Source organism: Meleagris gallopavo, chromosome 14, assembly GCF_905368555.1.
Source record: "Meleagris gallopavo chromosome 14, MGAL_WU_HG_1.1, whole genome shotgun sequence".
NCBI lineage: Eukaryota > Metazoa > Chordata > Aves > Galliformes > Phasianidae > Meleagris > Meleagris gallopavo.
Window position 1 is genome coordinate 19,098,823 of NC_139417.1, and position 14,721 is coordinate 19,113,543.

Here is a 14,721-nt window from a genome sequence, read left to right on the forward strand (position 1 = left end):
TCCCGCTGCCACGGGCCGCCCGCCCCGGTGGGATGGCGGAAATGAGCAGCGTGTGTTTGTCCCGTAGATCATCTTCTCGGAGGAGTTTCAGCGGGCAGAGGGGATGGCCTGGCATAAGAAGCATTTCGCCTGCCTGGAGTGCGAGACGCTGCTGAGTGGCAAAGCCTTCAGCCTGGACAAGGGCAGCCTGCGGTGCGCGACCTGCAGCCGGAGCAAGCGCCTCTGAGCCGTGCAGCTGCAGGTGCTTGAGGCCGAGCTGGAGATGGGGTAATTTGACAAGAAACATGGACAGTTAAAAAAAAAATATATAGTCTGGTTATTCGCTTGCAAGCAACCAAGTACCCCTTTGCATCCAATAGAGATTGAAGAAAGAAGTTTACTAGGGGAGGAAACAGGAGAAATGTGTGTGCGTGTGGGGTGTGATGTATCCACATATCTTGTTAGGGGGGCACTGAGAAGAGATTTGTGTTGTTTTACAAAGTCTCTCAAAGCTTCTCATGACTAAAATCTTGCAGTGTTCTTTCAGAAATATTTTTTGGCACACTAAACCTATGGTCATGGTCAGAAACAAGGGTTGCTTTTACCTTCTGAAATCCGTACTGGAAGTCTCGCACTAACAGAATGATGACAACTGTACTAAATCAATGGTTTTGAACAATTTGATTAACCCGAGTGATCACTTTCTGAAAGCACACAATATAGAATTGCAGTAACATGTAGCTGTAGCTTTCTCCAACGTGTACAATAATGTAAAAGCAAGTAACAAGATGGCACACAGAGCGATTGGTTTAGCCTTGGTGAGACGGAGCCATGCAGATCTCCCCAAGGGCAGGTGAGTGCTGGGCAGCCAACTAATTCCGCCAGTCTGGGTTTTAGCCATGGAGCTGGAATGCAAACACTTCTGGCAGTTCTCACCCAACCCCTGTTCCCAGTTTTATCTTGCTTGCCTCCTACCGTCTGTTATTTCAAGGGAGTGTTTGCACAGAGAGGCATTGTGCTCCTGCCATACACTGGAGGTAGTTAAGCATTTAAAGTATGGAACTTTTTCAGCTGTTTTTTGAGCAGGAGTTTTATGGAAAACAGCTTTCCAGCCTAATCTGCCCTGTTGGCTTCTTGGTGCCTGAAATGCTGCAACACCAGTTTTTTCCCCCATAGTATGTCAGTGACTCCATCCAGCAGGGATGAACACACTGAGCGAGGTCAGCCCTGTGCTCTAGGTCTTGTTGGGGTGACATCGTTCCAGGATCTGCACTGAATCTCTGCTGCTGATGGTCATTTCCTAAGTCATGCAACGCTTATTAGTCACAGAAAATGCCAGCGAGGCCAGGCTGGCCAACGTTGGTGTGCTCAGTCTTTTTTCTTATACTAAATGTCTACATTCTTTGCCAGAAACAACTGGAATATTTTTTTGCAGATGTGTGTAAGGAGCTCACAATTGCTAGGTTTTCCTTCTACTGCGGAAATTGCTGGTCTCTCTCTTTAAAGTCCACTCCAGGCTCTCCATGGATCTTCTTACTTATGACTGAGTAACTTGCCAGTGGGTGTTGGTAGAAGCTGTGCCTGCACTGCATGCACATCACAGGGGTGCTGTGCCCCACCATGGGAGGAGCAGAGTTGGTCACTGTTTTAGGGCAGTTGAGACAGACGTGATGTAAGACACCTCCATATGCTTGCAGCCACAAGCCACCAGAGGATGCCTTGACTTTGTGTTTGAAGTTGTGCTAGAAGGAATAATAAAGCTTCCTTGGATCAGCCTTACATACAGGCACTTCAGTTATAAGCAAAGTGGAACTGAAAAATAAAATCCAGTGCTTAGCTTTATTGCCTCTTCTTCGTTTTGTTACATGGAAATGGCCAATCTTTGTAAATTATTTTTAAGGACACGGCATAGTTCTAAACCCTACAATGTTAAGGCAGCCAAAAATGCATACGCTCAGTGTAAGCAGTGAGAGAAATAGCATGAATCACTTAGGAAAGAAACATTTCAGCAAAGACATTAACATCTAAACAGCATTCCTTGATGGGAAGTCATTGTCCATGTACACGTGCAGCCAGTTACCTCTTAGAGTGATTTCCCTGTGAGATAGGTGCACAGCCATTACACACACCTTCAGAACAGCAACAAATCAAGTGCAAGAAAAATCAATAAAACATCCAGTTATTACAGGTGAAAGAAAATTAACTGCATAACAACTGCCAGCAGGCTGCTGTGGCCTCTCACTGGGTGTGTTTTGCCTTGCTTTGTTTTGCCTTGGTTGGCTGCGTTGTCCTTGCCGTGTGTTTGTGTTGCAATGAGCAGAGAAGGGGGTGAGCCCGTCCTCGGCCCAGCTGGGGTGTTTCTTCAGCAGCAGGGTGTGCTCAGGGATCCTCAAAGTGCTTCTCCAGAGCTGCTCCTCATCCCCATGTGCTGGGCAGAGGGGGCTGTCTGTCCACCCCTCCACAGTTAGAGGAATTGTAGAGGCTTAGGTGGAGGTTCTGGTTGTGTTGGCTTTAGAGGAATGTGGGTGGTGGGTAAATGTCAATGCAGAGGAATTTGGGGAGGCCAGGCTTTCCCAGATGGATGCCAAGTGGGCATCTGTCTTCTCACAGTGGTTGGGGAAATGAAGCTGCTGTCTTACTGCTGCATCTGGTCTCGCTTGTCTGTAATGGAATCAAAGGCTCGGCTCTTTGCACTGTCCTGGCTTCACATCCATCTTGCACATAAAGACTGTCTTCAGCACAAGTGCCTTAGTCATGAGTTTATCTTGCTGGGTTCTGATCATACTCCATACCTGGTAGCATCCACTTCATTTGCATTAATGCAATCCTCCATTGCTAACGGCTTTATTTCATTACTCGGAAAAAAAAGTTCTGGTTTGGACCTTGATTTCATGATTTATAACTCGTAATTCAATGTAGTCCCACTTTCAGCATATACATGCTTGCTTCAGGCTTTTGGGACTGCTGGCGTCCACTCGAGCCTTTTTAGGCATTTCTATAGCTTGTAAAATACTGCCTGCTGAAAAATGTGTTGCAGTTAAACAGCTTAGCAAAATCCTGTGCCTCTCAAGTGTCAGGAGCAGAAGCGTGAAATTAATGCATCTAGCAGCTCAAACCATATGTGAGTCTTTAGTTTTGATAGTAAAATTGAAATTCGGTGTAGGCATGAGAAGGTGTTCACCTGGGTGAGGATGCTGCGTTGTCGCGGGGTTTATCAGCTGGAACGAAAGAGGCTGCTGCACACCTCCTGCATGCATGAGCTCCAGTTATTAAGAAAGCCAAATCTGTGCAGATTTGCTGGTCTGCCTGGCCAAAAGTCATCGGCAGGCAGCACACAGAGCATCCTGCCAGAAAACTGATAGAAACGGAGGTGTCTCACAAGGTTACAGCGTATGGCAGGAATTGCCCCCAGGCAGACTGTGTTGTGTGACAACTGAAAGCACCTTGTGCCACAGCTGTTTCCAGTCCATTGTTTCAAATAAAAGCTCTTCTGTTGAGAATGCTGTATTACGTTGGCTTTGTGTATGACATTTAGTGGGTACAGAATGCCTTGAGACGCCAGCTGAGAACAGCCCTGCACAGCACAGCACCACAGCAGTAGGAAGCTCACACTACTCCACTGAACATGCTGCAGGAGGAAGGCTGGGCTGCTGGCAGATGTGAGCTGCAGTTTTTCAAAGTTTAACAGATCTGAATCTACAAATACTTGCAATGCTGTCTTGTTTGTGGTCCTTTTTTTTTTTTTTTTCCCAGAAATATTTTACTCAGGAGAGTTTTTCCAGCAGCAAGGCGCAGGCTGTTGGGAGATGCTGCCTGGCTGTCCTGCGGTGTCTCCAAGGCCAGCAGGGGTGCAGCAGTAGGATGGCACTGCCCTGCACCAAGCACTGCTGTGCCAGCCTGGGTGTCGATATGCTCTGGGCATTTAACCCCTGCTGTGCCCCCATCAGCCAAAAGTGTGGGTTTCTGGGCAGTGTGAGTGAGGCATTGCCTTCTTATTTCTCCTTTGTACTTTTAGTTGGACACACTGCATGCCACCTCCAGCAGGGGCAGAGAAGCCGAGCTAAGGATGGGCTTTTCCATTCTATTTGGAAATGTGAATTTCAGATTCTATAATTAAAATCACTCAAAATTCAGTGGCTTCAGGTGAGAAAAATGTAAACTACAGGCAGGCTGAGGTGGCTGTATAAACACCACGCTACAACTTTCTTTAAAGCTCCAGAGGGGAAAAATGCAGAGGGGCAGGATCAGATAGGAAGTGCTCTGCGTTTCAGGGGAAGCACCCTCCCAGAGCCCTGCAGCAGCTGCTGCTGTTGTCAAGCTAAATAAAGTTCATATGGGTACGTGTTATTCTATAAATATGAGTTTAATGATGTCTATATAAATCTAATTTGAGCTTTATTTACTTTTTAACTCCACTTCTTCAGCCAAATCAGCAGGGAAGTAAATCTCTGGGCAGTCAGGTGCTGTGCTGCTCCCTTACTGGGGGCTGCTGCCCACTGCCATCTCCAGCTGCCATCACCCCGTGCCCACCTTGCATGCTGCTCCTCCACCTCCCACGCTGTGTTCACAGCTTTAGGTATCCCTGCACTGCATTCCTGAGAAACAGAGCAAAACTGCAGGGAAGCAGCTTCTGTCTGCAAGGGAAACAAAGTGCCCTCTGAGCAAATCGTGGTGCTGGGCGCCCAGGTATCCCTTTGTGCCCCACAGCTGGAGCTGATAGGTCGGACATGGGCATCTTCTGACTGTGAATGAAAAAGCCGAACAAGGCTTAGGCCAACAGACAGAGCAGTGAATAAAGATCTCCTTTGGAGCTGAAGCCTGTTAGTGCTTCGCCAGAACCTTCCCTTGAGGCCACCTGAGTAAACAGATTGGCAGGGCTGGAAAAGCAGCCCTTGTAGAGAGCCAGGATGGGGCAGCAGGGAGGGCAGGGGATAGGGATGGGGGCAGGGGGCTGAAGGCACTGCCCTGAACCATGCACAGCTGCTTCCTGTGCAGAGCTGTGCTGTTGGAGTCCCCTCATGTTTGAGCTGCTCCACAACCAGTTGGTCAGTTTGTGCATAGGTCGTGTAAGGTGTCTGCATGGCCTTACGTGGTCCTGATCCTTTGGGAATCGAGAGGGAGGAAGGCAAAACAAAGCCCTGAGCACGCTTCCTTCTGGCCTTGCACATACACATACCACAGACCAAAATCAGATGTTTTGTTTCTCAGCCTTTAATTTGCCACCACTCCCCAAGCGCAGCACAGAGCGTGTCTGTGCCGGACAGAGCTGTGCTGTTCCCCCAGGCTCTTTCCATGGGTGTTTCCAGGCTCTGTGCTGCCAAACCACATTGCCTGGCAAGCACCAAGAGTGGAACCTGGGCAGGGTGTGGGGAGAGCACAGCCCTGGGCAGGGTGTGGGGAGCACGATGTCCCCAGCTGGGGGCTGCCCAGAGAGCATGCATGCCAATAGAACAAGGGAGAATGCCTTAAACTAAAAGAGGGGAGATTTAGTTCAGATGCCAGAAGGAATTCATCACTAACAAGATGGTGAGGCCCCAGCAGTGCTGCAGAGCTGTGGGTGCCACATCCCTGAGGTGCCCGAGGCTGTGGATGGGCCCTGGGCAGCCTGAGCTTGGGGGAAGCCAGAACGCAGCAGGGTGGGGCTGGGAGAGGGGTCCCATCTAACCCAACCACGCTGTGATGCCACCGTGCAGTTGCTGGCACCAATGCTCTGTGGCTGTCAGTTGGTTTTCTAAGGATGCAGGAAATGAGGCACTGAGCTGCAAAGCAAAGGTTACAGCATGTGGCCTTCCTCACCCCCACAGCAAACAGGCCGGTATCACTCCATGAATATTCAGAGTACAGCTCCAAGCAACCTCAGAAACATTCTTTGTTTCTTGAGAGAGGAAAAGGATATTTGCAGAGCTGCCTTCTGAATACTGTGGCTGATCTTAATTGTTTTCCTTCGCAGCCCATAATGGTGTCCTGTTCCTGCACTCATTACTCAGGCATGACTCTTGCAGATATTAATGGGTATTTTGTTTAAATCCTGAGTGCCAGTGCTGGGCCCGTGCCACGTGGGGAGCAGAGCACACAGGTTGGCAGGGAGCAGCACGGCAGCAATGTAAACCCAGAAGCACTACTATGCATTAACACTGTCCAAATGTTAACCCTCCCCGAAGGATGCAGAGGTGTTACCCTGACATATCCACACTGGGAATGTCCTCCTCTGCGCCCAGCTGTATGACTCCAGAGCACCTCTGTAAGTGTGGGATGGGCTGTGAGCTGAAAGCCACGACTGGAGCAGCAGTCGACGGTCCTTGTGCTGACAGAAGTCACAAACCTGCATGTTGGGCTGAGGTCTCCCTTGTGAACTTCTCTGAAAGCACTGCAAATTTTAGCTCAGGGCTCCGGGGCGGCTGTACACAGAAGTAGCACTGAGGTATGTGCATCTGCTCACAGAGCAGGCTTTAAGGACCTCTCCCTGCAGCTCTCAGCAGCACTGCCTCCTGCTGCCCTTTGCGCTTCGGCTGCTGAACGCAATGCAGAGAGGGGCGGCCATGGGAAGATGCCAAGCTCAGCTGTTGTGGCAGCTCAGCAGAACCCCAGAGCGGTGCTAAATACCAACCTGGGGGGTGATCTGACCCCAGGAGGCCGATTCCTAAGGGGCTGCTGCAGGACCCCAGTGCCCCTCAACACACTGGGAAGAGCCCTTCCATTCTTCAGTGCAAACAAGTTGGAAAAGTTCGACACCCCATGCTTTAAGACAGGTGCTTTTTTTTTCCCTCAAAAGAACAAAAGTTTCAAATCTTGGTGTTTACAGCAGAAATCTACCAGCAAGGAAAGAGCATATTCTGCCTTGTTTAGCGTGTGCTAGGATTTACCTGAGCGTTGGGCACAATGTTCCCGGGATGCAGCACTCGAGGCATCGATGCTCAGTGCTCTGCCTGCTGCAGGGTGCTGAGCTACAGTGCCCTGGAGTGCTGTCAGGAGTGCTGAGAGCTGTCCAGGGCAGGAAGCAGAGCAGTTTTGATCCTTTTTCTTAGGACAAACTTCTAAGTATCAACACCTTCTCCAAGATTCAACAACTGACTTTCAACTGATTTCAGTGAAAATGCGATGTTGGCAGAAACATGCCCTCCCTGAGGCCCCTTATCCACCAATTGGTGCCTTAGGAAGGTGCTGTGGTGGTGAGCATTCCTCTGCTTATCCTCTGCAAGGCAGTGAGGGGACAGTTCTGTGCAGTGTGAGGTCAGAGCAGGCACAGGGACGGGCCCTGCTGGCATCCATGTATCTGTCTGTCTGGCACCTCGTCCCCAGGTCCACATCCATCACAGGGTTGGGGTGATCCAGGGATAGAAGCAGGCCCCCACAGTGCCCCAGCCAGCAGGTTGGTGGTCAGTCAGTGCTTTGCAGTGAATGCAATCGGATTTTCACCCCCTACCATCTGTTTTCAATGGGGAAACAATGGGCTGGCAAACAACAGCCCCTTACGGCCAGGATCAAGGGGATAAATCAGAAAACCCAAACCAGCTGCGTTTTGTTGTAGCAGAAGCAATTGCATTGCTTTGGGCCCCTGACAAAATCCGTTTCCAAAGGGTCTGGGCAGCAAGGCCATCCATATTAAATCTGCTTCACACAGAGCCCACTCCCAGCCAGCAGGAAGCAGAAGGGGCTGCAGCTCAGCAGGAGCTCCAGCAGAGCAGGAGATTCGCAGTTGTGCCATCACTGGGGCTGCTGATAGCACTCTGGGCAGAGGTGAAAAGCCTGACTGGGACATGCAGCTCCCACCCGGAGGCAGAGGGCCACAGCAGTGCTTTGTACTGCGCAGCCTCATCCCCTGGGAGGTGACATTGCCCATCGCAGCTCTGGTTCTGGGCAAACAAATGCCAAACAGTTAAGATAAAACCACGGCTGAAGCATTGCAGTGAACTCCCACTATCGTGTTTTCTCAGATGTGCTCTGGAGCCTCCCTAGATTTTCCTCATTAATCCCCAAACCAAATCCAATTTACTTTGTACGTTCCTGGTGCCTGTGCCAGTCAACGCATCCCTGGTTTCCACCCGCTCTGTGCAGCAGCACGCAGCTCCCATTGGTGCTGAGGCCCAGAGCTCTGGGGGGGGAGCAGGGGCTGGGCTGCGGGTCACCTTCCTTCACAGCGCCCAGAGATCACAGTGCTGCTCTGCAGCAGAGGAGCTCCCTGTGCTCCGTGCTCCGGGTCGATGCCTCCAGCAGCTGAGCTGCTCTGTCTCAAAAATAGATGCAGGAAGCCGAGGGAACTCCGGCCCCCCCGAGGCTGCCAAAGGGATTACCGCGATTTTTTGCTGCTCCTTCATGAATATTGCCTCCAATATGGATTCTGTGATGTTTTTCCACTCTCTGGTTTCTCACTATAAATAGAGCAGCGTGCACTGGAGAAGTGTGCTTCCCTCGGCCGGGCCCAGCCCGGGTTCCACCCCATCCCTTGCACCTGGGATGTGCTCCCAAGACCTCCCACCCCAGTGCAGAATGGGGCTGTGCACACGGGGACCGCGAGGCCCCTCTGTGGGCGATGGGCACCGGGTGCCACCACCACCTGCAGGTGCCAGGGGACGTCCCCGTCCCCATCCCCAGCTGCCTGGCCACCAGACATCCCTCTGCACAAGCTGGCAAAGCCACTTCTCACAGCCAAATGAGTCAGATTCATCCGTCAATGTTGAAAATAATTTGGTTTATCTCTTAGGAGTCATTAAAATGTGGGTTTTATTTTGTTTGGGTTGATGTAATCGGGAAATACCTCTAACCCAGAAATATCCCTCTTCATCTGATCTTTCAGAATTACCCTTTTTATTTCCAATTAACTCTTGGCACTGGACATTACACTGTGGGGTTTGGGCCAAAAGCAGATTTGCAGAGCGTGGCTGTGGATGTCAGACAGCGAAGGACACAGCAGCAGGGAGCAGCCCGTCCCAGCCGCAGGAGGGCGAGGGGCAGCGCCGGCACCGCAGGAGGAGCTGGGGCCTGTCTCCCAGGCGGGCACTGCCACGAGGGGAAATGGGCACTGCCACGAGGGGAAATGGGCACTGCCACGAGGGGAAATGGGCACTGCCACAAGGGGAAATGGGCACTGCCACGAGGGGAAATGGGCACTGCCACGAGGGGAAATGGCAGCCTGGGGCTTTAGAGCAAAAGCCGCGCAGCTGCCTTCTTGCTATTCTGAGGGCAAAAGAGGTCGGGCCCGGACAGCAGAAGACGCTGCCACCCCGGCATGGCCAGCGGGAATGTTGCTGCAGGAGGGCAGGGAGAGGGGTGACTGACATCAGGGGACGCCGCTGTCCCCGTCCCACAGCGCGGCCCTGAGGAGCCGGGGCAATACTTGGAGCGGGCTGCCCGGCGGTGATGTAACGGAGCCGTCAGAAGGAAGAAGCCAAGTAAGGCAGCGTTTTAGAGAAAATATGTCCTAAAATGGGAGTTGAGCTGATGATTACTGAGAGCAAAACACGGATATGATATTACCATGCTGAGAACCTCAGGCTGCTGGAAAAAGCCTCCAGGATCCGGAAAGGCGAGAGAAAAAACAGGGCAGTTTTCTCCACAAAAGCGAGCTGTGTCAGGAGGTCAGAATGTGAAGAATTTCGGTGCTAAGAGAGATGGACAGATCAATGCACCGCAGATTATTTTTTCCTGGGAAAATATCAATATTTGAAGAGCGTGCTTTTGGCTTTTCAGCTTAAAGCAGCCAACCTGCTCTAGCAGAAGGAAGAAACAGGATTTTATTGGTGCTAGAAGCCAGGAGCTCAGGGGGAACGGAGCGGTGCCCAGCAGGAGGGCAGTGTGCAGCACCCGGGGGGGGAGCAGAGCCCGGGGTGGGGTGGGCGCATCGGTGGCCCTGGGGGACCCGGCAGGCTCTGGGGGCAGGAGGAGCCGGCAGCAGGAGATCCCCATTCCTCTGTCTGTTGCACTTCTGTGCTGCTCCACCACTAGGGTGAAATTGAGCTCAAAGTGCCGCTGCTGCAGCCAGGCCGGTGTATTTGTTGGATGGAATTGCAGTTAGTGGAGATGATTTACTGGCTGCTTTGTCCAAAGATTGAGCTCTTTATAAAACTTCAAAGACTCAGGCATGAGGACAGCAGTGAGAAACCTTAGCCTCGCTGGGCAGAGTTTGTGCCTTCTGCCACACAGCCAGGTTATACGAATGCACCGTGTAAAATAATCGTGCAATAGAAATGAAAGCATTTTAGTAAATCTGCTGTTCTGCCAATGCTACAGTCTGTGTGTACCATGGGAGGCCATGCAAGCAAGGGGGGCTGCAGGGCAGGCAAGTCCATGGAGAAGTAATGGGGATGGAGAAGGACCAGAAACCCCTGTCACGGTGCTGGGAGCAGCTTTAGAATAAAAGGCCTTCCCCTGGCCCTGTAAAACAGCATTACACCTTTCAGCTCCGTCAGCGCCAGAGGAAATAAATGTCTGTCTGTGTTGGAGGATGTGTCCATCTGTCAGCACAGAAATGTCCGTCTGTCCCCATGCTTCCAGGAGTGCCTGGCAGCATCCCCAGCTGCCCTCAGCCACCCCTACAGGCATGCACTGCTGCCGGCACCTGGCACAGCAGCACCAAGACGCCCATCCTCTGTGCTCCTGCCAATGAAAAGCAATGGCAGACCCAGACAGCAGGCCTCTGCCACACTGTGCCAGCACACAGCCCCTGAGCAGGCAAGCACTGCTTTCCCAATGCCCTGAGAGTGAGCTGAACACAGCGAGCTGTGAGCGATGCGCTCCTCGCCCTCCATGAGGAAGCATTCTCTGCTCTACACTTGGATGCTCGGTGTCACTTGCAGGTTCTGTTCCTCGTTCTCATGCAGCACCAATAACAAACACAGCAGTGTGGTTATTAATAACAATCCCACCAGCACTTGCTGCAGGCAGAGCTCTGTTTGCCTTAGCCTGGGCAGAGGCAAGCGCTCACCCCAAGGAATTTTATAGTTTCCTGTGAAAGAAGTTCTGGTAATTCATCAGGCATTAAAAATCCTGCACCAGCCAAGAATGTATTTATTTTTGATCTAAATATAGCCAATGTTCTTCTACTGAAAACATGCCAGGAATGGCCAGGCCTCCATCACAGCATGTGGGAGGCTCACACAGGGCACTGCAGGACCAGGACAGGGGACCGTCAGCACTCCATATGTGCCTTGTGGGGGGTGCTTCCTTCAGGTACACTCATACTGACCTGATTCATACAGGGATCTCCCTCCAGGGCTGCTCCATACAGAGGTGCTCATACAGGGATGCTCTTTACAGAGATGTTCCACATGGGGATGCTCCATCTGATGCTGCTCACGCAGGAGCACTCTCAGAGCGCAGGAGGGCTGACATCGTCTGTGGCTGCTTGTCACTGCCCAGTGCTGCTCTCAAACCCCCTCTCAAGCAGGTAAGCTGGGCACAGCCGCAGCACCCCCGGGTATGGCAATGCAGACAGAGCCAGCTCCTGCCCGAGGTGGCCTCATGGTAGCATCAGGGTGTGGTGTCCTAAGAGGGCACTGTTTGTGCTCCCCACCCTGGCAGCAGAGGATGCAGTTTATCTCATGCTTCAGAAATGACTCCATGAGGATGAAGTGGATTTTGTATTTGTTTCTGAACAACCATTAGCAACTGCTCAGTCCCGAAAGGATCTGGCCCAATGATTATTTAGGCTATTTGGATTGCTTATCCAAACTGTCTGGTCCATCATCATTTGTGAGTCAAAAGAAAAGCACCCACATTTCATCCCCCTTTGCTGTAACGGTGCTGTGTGGTCTTCCGCATCTCTGCACTCCCAGCCCAGCGAGCTGCTTGGCACCTGGGGGCATTGCCATCTACTGATGTGCTCTCTCTTGCTTTTCTTAACAACACACCTTCCAGGTGCACCAAGCAACACCCATTGGTATGCTGATGTTGCAGCAGTTTGGGTCTCTCAATGGTTTTGTTGCCCAGCCACAAGCTGTGAGGTCTCCCCAGGGTGCAGAGCCAGCCTGGCTCACTGCTCCCCCACATGTAGCCCTCCAAGCAAGGCAAGATGAGCTCCTGTGCGCTGCTGTGGAGAAGCACCTGAGCCCTATGGCTGCCCCATGGCTGGAACTGGGGCACAGCACTCTGCAGGGCAGTGCGGCACCGTGGCTGAGCCTGGCTGCCCAGCGCCGTTGTGCCAGGCACATCATGGCTGAGTAACCAGTACAGAACCAGGCATCCAAAATCCCTTTCAAACGTGTGTTGCGATACAAAGGCCATCAGTGCCTGCGCTTTCTTTTGCTGCAGAGCCATCAGCAGCCCCGCAGAGCGGTGCCAGCAGTGCGGAGCCCTCCAGATGTGCTGCATCTGCCACGCTTCCATGCCGACGGCCTGATGTGAGCAGGAGGGCCTATTTGCAGATAACAGCAGCCATACACAAAGCACCGTGTGCACGCTGCTGGTGCACTCGAGCGCCCTTCCAAAACCAGCACACATGCAGCCTGGCAGCCCCCGCATCACACCACCACCGCAGGCACCTCCTGGAGCTGCTGCAAAGCCCTGCACAGGAGTGCAGCCCCCAGCTCTGCCCCTACACCTCCCTGTACACACAGGTGCACTCATCCCCTTTGCACATTAAAAAACTTATTTTTTTCTTTTGGAAACAGCATTGGAAAACACTTCCTTCACAAAGTAATTTCCTACCCACTTACTCTGAAGCGTCAGCCTCTGCTACATGCTTTTCCCCCATCTTTCACATGCTCCTCTCCTCTTTCACCATCCCATTTAAGCTGGCAGAATGGCTCTCTTTTATAAGATTTCCAACCCCCACCATGCTTTCCCATGCCCGCCCAGCCACCATCTCAATGGCAGACACCGGGGCAGTGCTCCCCAGCCACGCACTGACCTGCTCAGGCCTGCCAGCACCGCCCCTGCACAAATCCTTGGCCAGGCTCCATGCAGCATGAGATGGATGCGGAGTCACAGGGGAGGATAGCAGGGTGGTGCAGTTTCTTTTTAAATAGGTGTCTTCCTGCTCCTCTACACATTCTTGAATTTCCCAGGGTCTGTTTGCCTCATCTTCATCTGTGCTGTAAGCACAAGAGCTGCACTGAACCCCAGGCCTGCAGCTCTCCCAGGCTTTGTAAGAGAGATGCTGTAAGGCAGGTGCTGGAAAAAAACAAAGAGAGGGGTGAGGATCCCAACCCCACAGCCACACTGGCAGAAGTAGCCATCAAGGGGTGGTACCAGGTGCTTTAAAATGGAAACCTTCACAACTGGATTTGATCATTGGATAGATTTTAAAATAGATGGTTATAGCTAATGTAGTAACCCATGAAAAGTGATAAATAAAGCAGGAGAAGAACGGCATCAGTTAGAAACTGCAGAGCTGGACTGAGAATGGCTCTGTCAATAGGCATCATTTAATGACGGAGCACAAGAAAGGAAAGCACCCAGTGCAGGAAATCTCTCCCTACAGCCCTGTGCTCAGCAGGGCCGTCCCAGCTCTGAGACACAGGCAGCACTGCCTCACTCCCCTCCCACCTGCTTGGCACCCCATGCTGGGTTCCCCAGGCAGGCACTGGATGCACGCTAACCCTCCTCCTCTCCAAAACCTCTTGGTTGCAGCCAACAGCAAGCTCCAAAATTGAAACAGTGAGGACGATGCCAGCAGAAGGCAGACTGGAGGTGCTGCATAGTGCCAGGGGTCTGGCACAGCAGGACATTCCCTGCACCTGCTTTCCCATGCAGTGAAAAGATGCTCGGGGTGGTGAGCAAGCTGCTTTTGGTGCTGAGAAGTGGAAATTATAGGCTGGAATTGAGCTGGAAGACAGAAATCTGCTGAAGAGCCAGCTTTGACAGACCACGTGGAAAATTAAGCCGTCTCCCTCTAAGTTTATTTTGGTCTTTCAATTTACTCTCATTCTTAATGGGAGCTCTTGTCTTTCCTGTGGGCAAAAAGACGGTATGTTCTAGCTGAAATTCTGCTTTTGTGTTTAATAGGAGCAACAGAGATTGACACATCCTAGCAGGAATCAGATGGAGTGGAATGGTAATGTTTATTCAAAATCAGCTTCTAAGAGAGAAATCATGATATCAGCTAATGATTGTCAGGGTGCCAAAAGGTAAGAGGAGCAATGACAGCCACAGCTACCTGCAGCTTTCAGTACACCCTGGGAAATTATTTCCCTGGTATTTCACTCGGTAATTATGATTGCTTTGTCATTTGCTAAAGATCACCTCTAAATAAATGATGGAATTGGTTACAGTTCCCAGCTTCTCGCTGTGCCTCCTGCCCAAAGCTGACTCATCAATCAGCGTAATTAACTGAATCCCTGCACTGTAGGGGTGGCTGTGGGCTCTGTGCTGGCTCCTATGGGACCAGCACTGGTTCTATGGCCACCACTGGGTGCCAGCTGTGCCAGGGACCCCACAGCTCAAGGCTCATCACCACTTGTCCCAGCAGCACTGCTAGATTGAGAGGTTTCTTGAGGCCTCTCTGCTCACCCCACTGTGTGGACAACTTACAGAAGAAATTGACTTACGATTAAAAGCAGAACAAGCCAACAGTGCTGCTCCTTCTTGCATCGCCATGAGCGATGGCCATTTACGTGGGAGCCCCACATTTCAGAGCTCAGAGGAGATGGGATCTGAAACAGTCACCGAAAAGCGACTCAGGTCCCGCAGGGACTCACAGTGACGATGCACAGCAACACCTCGGTTGCTTCAAACTACGTGGAGTCACTTCAACAAAACAGAAGAGCACCTTCGTTAATCACCACCCGAAGATCATTTCCCACGTCT

General features: G+C 51.7%; 2 protein-coding genes across 5 annotated transcripts in view; one reads left to right on the forward strand and one right to left on the reverse strand.

Annotated features, from left to right (window-relative positions):
• LMCD1 (LIM and cysteine rich domains 1) overlaps nucleotides 1–3,479 on the forward strand; it is a 22,868-nt gene extending 19,389 nt beyond the window's left edge. For both annotated transcript variants that reach the window (XM_085235533.1, XM_085235534.1), the window contains exon 6: nucleotides 68–3,479. In XM_085235533.1, the coding sequence (XP_085091659.1) occupies nucleotides 68–226 (159 nt within the window). In that variant the 3' untranslated portion in view covers nucleotides 227–3,479. The remainder of the gene's footprint in view (nucleotides 1–67) is intronic.
• Nucleotides 510–14,721, reverse strand: part of LOC109369986 (uncharacterized) — a 27,502-nt gene continuing 13,290 nt past the window's right edge. Inside the window, exons 2-4 of one of the 3 annotated variants that reach the window (XR_014886269.1) lie at nucleotides 14,463–14,661; nucleotides 12,824–13,086; nucleotides 510–12,328 (exon numbers count right to left, since the gene is read on the reverse strand). Coding sequence is in view for 1 of the 3 variants with exons in the window: in XM_085235535.1 (XP_085091661.1) it covers nucleotides 11,695–12,309; nucleotides 12,824–13,086; nucleotides 14,463–14,511 (927 nt within the window). In the remaining 2 variants the exon portion in view is untranslated. Of the gene's footprint in view, nucleotides 13,087–14,462; nucleotides 14,662–14,721 lie in introns of all 3 variants that reach the window. The other 2 variants (XM_085235535.1, XR_014886268.1) reach the window with 2 other exon arrangements.